At 36.5% G+C, this 9,439-nt stretch overlaps 1 protein-coding gene across 2 annotated transcripts; it reads left to right on the forward strand.

The window, feature by feature from the left end:
- Positions 1-1,481: 1,481 nt before the first annotated feature.
- Positions 1,482-8,557, forward strand: LOC131954407 (histidine-rich glycoprotein). 2 transcript variants are annotated; one of them, XM_059318059.1, is made up of 4 exons: positions 1,482-1,629; positions 2,511-2,579; positions 3,356-3,562; positions 4,511-8,557. In XM_059318059.1, the coding sequence occupies exon 4, from the start codon at positions 6,690-6,692 to the stop codon at positions 8,196-8,198; it is 1,509 nt and encodes a 502-aa protein (XP_059174042.1). In that variant the 5' UTR covers positions 1,482-1,629; positions 2,511-2,579; positions 3,356-3,562; positions 4,511-6,689; the 3' UTR covers positions 8,199-8,557. Both variants share the same exon structure in this region, with proteins under 2 accessions (XP_059174042.1, XP_059174043.1).
- Positions 8,558-9,439: the final 882 nt, after the last annotated feature.

A 9,439-nucleotide genomic window follows, 5' to 3' on the forward strand; every position in this document is an offset into this window, starting at 1 on the left:
TACATAAAGCCAGGTACCGATTAGAGCTGAATTGACTCCTCAGTCTTGTACTAATCAATCATTTATCATCAGAATCAGTAGATGTTTCGGTTACATAGTCGCCTGGGTTAAACCTTCCGTCACATGGTCTCTTAGTAAAACCTTTATTTACCTCTGCTGCTGTTTAGGGCTCATCTATAAATGACGTCACGCTTTTTTTTCACGCTTTTTACCCCCCCCCTCACCTCCGTCACACATCGTCACAAAAAGCCAGACCCCCCCCCCCTAAAATGACATCACACCTCAGCCTACAACCCCCCTCAAAATTGCAGTTGAATTTTTTTTAAACATCAATATTTTCCAAAATCTTGTCTGAACTCTGTCAAAATAGAGTATTTTAAATCAATTTCTATTACAATTTATTAGAACAGTTTTCTTAACACGAAATATAGTCTAAAATTAGTTTTCTAACATTGCTTTTTTAAAATGCAAAAGTGTGACGTCGCACCATCTGACCCCCCCCCCCCCTCATCACACATCGTCACAAAATTAAGGACCCCCTCCCCCCCCCTCTACGAGTGTGACGTCATTTATGGACGACCCCTTAACGTTTAGACCAGTTGAATTATATCTAATCAAACACATTTTGTTATGGGAAAGTACACATGCCAACCGCCACAACGTTCTCGTCCTCCCCCCCCCCCTCCCCCTTCATTTGTACGTCACTGTGAATGGGTCATACCTCCTCACATCTAAACCCTACTTAGGCCGTTTTATTTCTTAATAAATTAAATTTTTAAAAAAAACTATTTTAAAAAGACAGCAAGAAAGATGTAGATCTAGGGCCGACTCACAATTTGAAAGCAAATAATACGAACGCGGGTGGAAATTCCATTTTTAAATATGTTTCTGGAATTTCCCAAAATGAAATCGATTTTTTTCCCGCGTGTGGATGGTTTTTTCTACAACGACCCTGGCCTTCTTTGTCTGAAGACGAAAGGACAAAGTAATCAGGTCAAAGATTAAGAGTACTGTCTTCGCCAAATTGATTTCATCTCACTTACTTATAATAACATGAATTAAAATAATATTTCCCTTATATACTGCTGTTTATTCAGATCGCAAATGATTTGTTATATTACTTTATATTCAAATCACAAAGGATATTTCTGATTTCTGATATTTCTGCCAATTCTAAAAACTAAAGATCTTTGTTATATTCTTTCTGCCAATTCTAAAAAGTAAAGATCTTTGTTATATTTCTCCCAATTCTAAAAAGTAAAGATCTTTGTTTATATTTCTGCCGATTTCAAAAATCTAAAGATCTTTGCTATATTTCTGCCAATTCTAAAAACCAAAAAATCTTTGTTATATTTCTGCCAATTCTAAAAACTAAAGACCTTTGTTATATTTCTGCCAATTGAACTGTTGAATTATCACTATTATTAAAGTTGTTTTTTCCTTCCCTTCCCTTCCTCCCCTCCCCCTCTTTTTACAGCGGTGATGACGCAACGGAAATGACGGCGATGACCACAGCGTCACCCGAGGCAGACTGGGAGAGGGTCGATGACGTCACCCCGCCCACCACCACCACCAATCGCGAGCGAGGAAAAGCTTGGTTCAAAAAACTCAAGTCTCCAAAGGGGTTATGTAAGTGTGACAGTGACGTCAGCAGGTAGACTGGGGGTTGGGGTGTGGTTAAGTGGTTGGGGTTTATTGTACGGTGGTTGAGGTGGTTTATTTAGAAGTGGTTGGGTTTTTTTGGTACAGTGGTTGGGGTTTTTGGTCTTAGTGGTTGGGGTTTATTGTGAAATGGTTGGGTTTTTTGGTATAATGATTGGGGTTTTGGGTACAGAGATTGGAGTTTTTGGTATATTGTTTGGGGTTTATGGTACAGGGTTGGGGTTTTTGGCACGGTGGTTGGGGTTTTTGGTACAGTGGCTGAGGTTTTTGGTAAAGTGGTTGGGCTTTATTGTGAAGTGATTGGGGTTTGTGTAGGCGTAGATTGGTTATGTTTATGTGCAGTGAGGAAAGGGGGGGGGGGGGGGGGGTAGGAGATCCTCAAGCACCAAAACTAGCCTGCGTCGCTTAAGGCAGTGGAGACTACCCAAACGATAATTTTTTCAATGTTGGGAACCTTTTTATCTCCATTATGTCCTCACTTCGTCTAACCTTGCATCCGACATGTCTGTCACAACATAAACATACTCTGCATGTAAAGAAAAAACTATTTTTTTTCTATATAAATACCAAGTCATGATTTTAAATTCAAACGATCTAAAAAAAAATTTTAAGTATTTATACAAATGATAAATAGGGTTGCCAGATACCTTTTCCGAAAATACTGGACACCTTTCCATCCTTCCCTTCTCAGGTGTGCCGCAAAGCAGAAGAAGGGGGGTAACAGAGTATTATTCATATACTTATCCAGTATTTATATTTATTTTATCCTGGACAGTCTGCTCAAATACTGGACACCTGGCAACCCTAATGATAAACTTATAGATGAAACATTTGGTTTCTACTTTCAGGTTTTTTGAGTGTCGCCTCAGCTGTTTTGTTGATCGTTGCCGCCTACCTGTTGTCTAAAGTTGTTTTTGGTGAGTAAAAATTATGCATGAGCATGCACATGCCACTGGATGGTGTGCAGATGCATTATGTTATCATGATCATCAGACATGTGTTATTAGCTGCTGTTATTTAACTGGGAGACTCACACAATTAAATCTGTTTCTTGATAGAAAGTAACCTACACAGTTCAACTAGTGATTGATTTAATATATTCACTCAATTATAATTATTTGTTAATGATGTATGTAATCTTTCTGTACTATAGTATAGATGGTCTGGGTGCCCTTTATTGTTAGCTATATCTTCTACAATCATTTCATCATTTATCAATCATAATAAAACATTGTTGTCACACTTTTACTTTTAACCAGTGGCGTAGCGAGGTCGGGTGTCACCCGGTGCGGCTCTTAATGGTGTCACCCCCCCCCCAGGGGCGTAGCGACTCTTCCCGGGGACAAACTTTCAATTTTCGATTTGCACCCCCCCCCCTCGAACTTTCGATTTGCACCCCCCCACCCCCCTTCAAATTTTTCTCTATATATTTTACTATTTTTTGCCTTGGTGTCACCCCCCTAAGTGGTGTCACCCGGTGCGGTCCGCACCCCGCCCCCCCCCCCCCCCCCGCCCCCCCGCTCGCTACGCCTCTGCTTTTAACTTAATATTAACATTGTTCTGAAACTCAACTTCATCTACTCTATTAAACAACAGGTCTGAAAATGGACCCTTCTTAATATGTTATGGATAAAATATACATAATGTAAACTTAATGAAATTAATTGCTAATTATTTATTTTCCTCTGATCAGGCATACTTTACATAGAGAGCTGTGATGCGGATCATTTTATTCCCATTTACCTGGTGATCAGTGGAGCGTTACCTCTGATTGTCATAGCACTAATTATCCTGCTCATTTATTTGAAGTACAAGCAGGACAACTCTGACGAGGGCGTCTCGTCTGTTCACCTGACTGCCTTCGTTTATTTCTTCATCCACCTCGTCCTTCAACTGGCAGGTACAGCTTTTTTATACAACTTTTTTATACAACTTTTTTATACAACTTTTTTATACAACTTTTTTATACAACAACTTTTTTATACAACTTTTTTATACAACTTTTTTATATAACTTTTTTATACAACTTTTTTATACAACAACTTTTTTATACAACAACTTTTTATACAACAACTTTTTTATACAACTTTTTTATACAACAACTTTTAAGTACAACAACTTTTTTATACAACAACTTTTTTATACAACAACTTTTTTATACAACTTTTTTATACAACAACTTTTTTATGCAACAACTTTTTTATACAACTTTTTTATACAACAAATTTTTAATGCAACTTTAGTACAACAACTTTTTAATGCAACATTAGTACAACAACTTTTTAATGCAACATTCAATACAACAATTTTTAAGTACAACAACTTTTTAATGTAACATTAGTACAACAACTTTTTAATGCAACATTCAATGCAACAATTTTTAAGTACAACAACTTTTTAATGCAATATTCAATACAGCAACTTTTGATGCAACTTTTAATACAACATTTAATACAACAACATTTAATACAATAACTTTTAAGTAAAACAACTATTAATGCATTTTAAAAATACTTTTTAATCATATTTTTAAAAAAATATTTTTTTTAAATAAAATTAATCAATATTTTCAATGCAACTTTTAAATAACACACTTCTGTATGGAACAAATTAAAAAAAAACAACACATTTAAAATTACAGTTTTTAAAAAAATGAATACAACATTATGTTTTTTTAAATTTAAAAAAAAAAATTTCCAGTAACAAATTTAATACTTCTTTTAAAGTGTATTATATTTCATTTTTAAAATAGTACAAATAAATTTAAATACAACTTTTTAAAATATTAATTTAAAACCATGAGTCTGGCACAAGTTTAAAATATTCAACCATTCCACTGAACTTCCAGGTAGCGTGTGTGTGATCCGCACAAGAAACCACCTGAACAGCAAGGGTTCCGTGGACTGTGACGAGACCCTGGTCACATTCTCCTTTGGGGTGGTCATCTTTGAGCTGGTCATCTCCTGCTTGATGTTCATCATAGCCGTGCTCTCCATCTGCGAGCTCGTCTACCTCGAGTGTTGCCAGACCCAGGACCCCAACCGGGACAGGACAACTAGCAATGTCCTCTCAGTGCTTTGATAGTCCTGTGATGTCCTGTAAGGACTTTGATAGTCCAGCAATGTCCTCTCAGTACTTTGATAGTCCAGTGATGTTCTCTCAGTACTTTGATAGTCCAGCAATGTCCTCTCAGTACTTTGATAGTCCAGTGATGTTCTCTCAGTATTTTGATAGTCCAGCAATGTCCTGTCAGTACTTTGATAGTCCTGTGATGTCCTGTCAGTACCTTGACTCTCAGTACTTTGATAGTACTGGTATTGTAACTACAAGGTCCTCTCAGTACTTTGATAGTCCAGCAACATTGTCTCAGTACTATGATAGTCCATTGATGTTGTGTCAGGACTTTCATAATCCAATGATGTCCTCTCAGTACTATGATAGTCCAGTGATGTACTGTGAAAGTAACTACAATCTTCTCTCAATACTTTGATAGTCCAGCAACATTGTCTCAGTACTTTGATAGTACATGAACTGTTAGTTAAGGACTTTGATAGCAATGTTATATCAGGACCATAACAGTACTTACTTACACTGTCGTGGCAGTACTTTGATAGTTGTGCTAGTACCACGATAATGACAGTACCCGCTATCTTCTGACAGAACTTTGATAACGAAAGTACCAACAAAGTACTCTGATAATACAAAGTACTTGTAAAAAAACTTGTATTTACATAGAACCAAGAAACATAAAACCAGCATTTTGTATCAGACCAGTACCACGTCAGGGGAGCTAACTATATTTTATAAAGGGAAGCAATTCAGTTATTACTGAGCGTGTTAGTTTCCATTAGGATCACATCTCACCGTGTTGAAGTTGGTTGTTTCTGCTTCCTGCATTATGTGAAACATTTCACTTAAAAAGTTTTTTTAGCAACTTGTTGATTAAAGCATGGGCTGTAATAAAAAAGTAATGAAACTTTTAGTAACACTAGTTCCCTTGTACTCTCCTTTTATTTTTGTTTTAGAATCTAGTTTTAAATCAAAATTTTTGTTTTATTATCTGCTGAACGTATTAGCTAGATCTAATTTGAATTATATTCTTTAGGAATGTATATTCTGTGACGTTTAGATTTTAGATGATGCAGAAATCTATTATTTGTGATGATCTATTTTCTCTGATTATTGAATAAAACTAAGATGTGTCACAAAAAAAAAATTTAGGAATGTGTAATTAGCAAATTTAATCTAATTACTAAATCAAAATTACACTAGCTAAATGTGGTATTTTCAGAATAATTTTAAAATCTGCATAAAGAGTTATGAACATTTTAAGTATTGGATGTTTACCAATGTGAAAAAAATCATAATTTGTTTTTTAACATGTCATTCATTTCATTCTCAGCTGACATTTTACATAACATTTCACCTGACATGGCATTTCTGTTACATAAATTGATGCTGCATAAATTGTTATCATATAAATTAATGTCATATAAACTGATGTCACATTTGTATGTATATTTTGTTGGCACGTCACATGGACCTAAATTTTCTGGTGTATAAGATGACTGTTTAATCCAAGAAAATCTGAAAAATTGGGCTTAAGTTATACGCTGGGTATTGTCTGTTAGGGCTAGTAGACCCCAAACTCTATATTTTAACTGGAAAGGTTGGGTGTTGTCTTATACACATGGTTCTCTTATTCATACAGTTGTCTTATACATATTGTTGTCAAGATTTCTTGAAAATGTTGATCTAATGTTGACACACTTTGATAATGTCACTCTCCGTAAACAAAAGACAAACTTAGTAGAGTTGTGTAGTATCACCATGAGGACCAGTAGCCTGTAGATGCAAACACAAGCTACAGGAGACGAGGGTTTCCATTTTGTATGGCAGACCTTGCTGCATTATAATCTTGTCAGCCAAGGTTTCTAGCCTGGATTTTTAGAATGGGTGAGAGGTAAGGTGAGCCACAGAATCAAATGTTCTATAGTTAATGCAAGTATTATTTAAAGTTACAGCACATGCAGGCATACACTACACACCATGGTAGTGCCCTAAACTTCACACCTCACTGTACACACCTACCTGCACACACCTCAGTATACACACTTCACCGTACACACAACACACGTCACCGTACACATCATTATACACACACCATATACACATCACCACACACACACACCATACACACATCACCACACACACACCATATACACATCACCACACACACACCATACACACACACCATACACACATCACCACACACACATCACCACACACACATCATACACACATCACCACACACACATCAACACACACATCACCACACACATCACCACACACATCACCACACACATCACCACACACATCACCACACACACATCATACACACATCACCACACACACATCAACACACACATCACCACACACATCACCACACACATCACCACACACATCATACACACATCAACACACACACATCACCACACACGCATCACCACACACACCATACACACATCACCACACACACATCACTATACACACACCATACACACATCACCACACACATCACCACACACATCATACACACATCACCACACACACACACACATCATACACATATCACCACACACACATCAACACACACACATCACTATACACACACCATACACACATCACCACACACATCACCACACACATCACCACACACATCACCACACACATCACCACACACACCATACACACCATACACACATCACCACACACACATCACCACACACACACCATACACACATCACCACACACATCACCACACACACCATACCCACATCACCACACACACACCATACACACACACCATACACACATCATACACACATCACCACACACACACCATATACACACACACCACACACACATCACCACACACATCACTACACACACCATACATACATCACCACACACACACCATACACACATCACCACACACATCACCACACACATCACCACACACATCACCACACACACCATACACACATCACCACACACACACACCATACACACACACCATACACACACACACCATACACACATCAACACACACATCTTACACACATCACCACATACACATCAACACACACACATTACCACACACACACACCATACACACATCACCACATACACATCACACACACATCACCACACACACACCATACACACATCACCACATACACATCACACACACATCACCACACACACATCAACACACACACACATCATACACACATCACCACATACACATCAACACACACACATTACCACACACACACACCATACACACATCACCACATACACATCAACACACACACATTACCACACACACATCAACACACACCATTCACACATCGATATATACACACACTACACACACACACATCACCACATACACACACCATACACACATCACCACATACACACACCGTACACACACACCGTACACACACACCACCATGTACACAAACACATAATCACCACAGTGGCTGTATTATTAATTTTAAAATTGGAATTTTTTTTTTACAATCCATCAGCTGTAAAGCTATGTTTAATCCATCAGCTGTAAAGCTATGTTTTATTCACTAGCTGTAAAGCTATGTTTAATTCACCAGATGTAAAGTTATATTTAATTCTTAAGCTGTAAAGCTATGTTTTATTCACTAGCTGTAAAGCTATGTTTAATTCACCAGATGTAAAGTTATATTTAATTCTTAAGCTGTAAAGCTATGTTTAATTCATCAGCTGTAAAGCTATGTTTAATTCACCAGTCACCATCCTTCACTGCCAAGTTGTAATTTATATGAGAATAAAAAATTGAACTTTTGGAAATTAATTTCTAATTTATTTTTTATTCGTAGCTGCATAATTTATTTCTCTAAAAAGCTTTTCATTCCCTATTACTTTCAGATTAAATTTTTTAGGTAGAGGAAGTAACTCTGTAAAAACATGGGATAATTTTTAAAAAGGGCTACTTCCCCATAACGCTTTAAAAAATAGTAATATAGCCGATAGCATAATATATTTATAATGAAAGTAATTTGGTACATGTGTCCTACCCCAGATGGCATAGTACCAGAAGACAGTGAGTTATCTCCCGTGTGTAAAACAAAATGTTAGTTTTGAAAAAGGGAGAGAACTTACATTTGATTTGAATGAGGGAATAAAAGCAAAAAAAAAGAAAATACACAAAAGACTCATTTAAATGTAATAGTATTTTTTATGAATTAGATAAATAATATGATACACGTTGCTTATAGAACTGTGTTTGTATTTATTTATTTTTTCTGACTAAACGTCAAAAATAATAAACATTACGCCTAAGTATCTCTCAATATGAATTAGCTTGAACTATTTAAAAAAAAAAATTTAATAAGCGTATACCTAATGAAAAAGTTACTAATTGTAAAATTTTGGATCCCTTGAATAAGGGACATATCCTACATTAAAAATAGATTCTAGTAATCCCTACTTACTATAAAATGTTAAAAAATCGATTTCTATAACAAAATTGAATTCAAATTTTAAAAAAAAGTTCAGTGATGGGTAGTAGGAGTCGCCGCCCCCCCCCCCCCCCCCCCCCCACCCGACCCCCAACGGTCGTGAAATCCTGTGAGCAGTTTTTAAACACACATCGACTACAAATGAATTAATTTATACCTTAATTATAGCTACTTTAAATCTACTTAGTAGATATGTTACGAATTTATTTACCGAC

The sequence above is a fragment of the Physella acuta genome, unplaced genomic scaffold (assembly GCF_028476545.2).
Source record: "Physella acuta isolate Inbredline_101_S28 unplaced genomic scaffold, ASM2847654v3 ptg000995l, whole genome shotgun sequence".
In the NCBI taxonomy this organism is placed as follows: Eukaryota; Metazoa; Mollusca; class Gastropoda; family Physidae; genus Physella; species Physella acuta.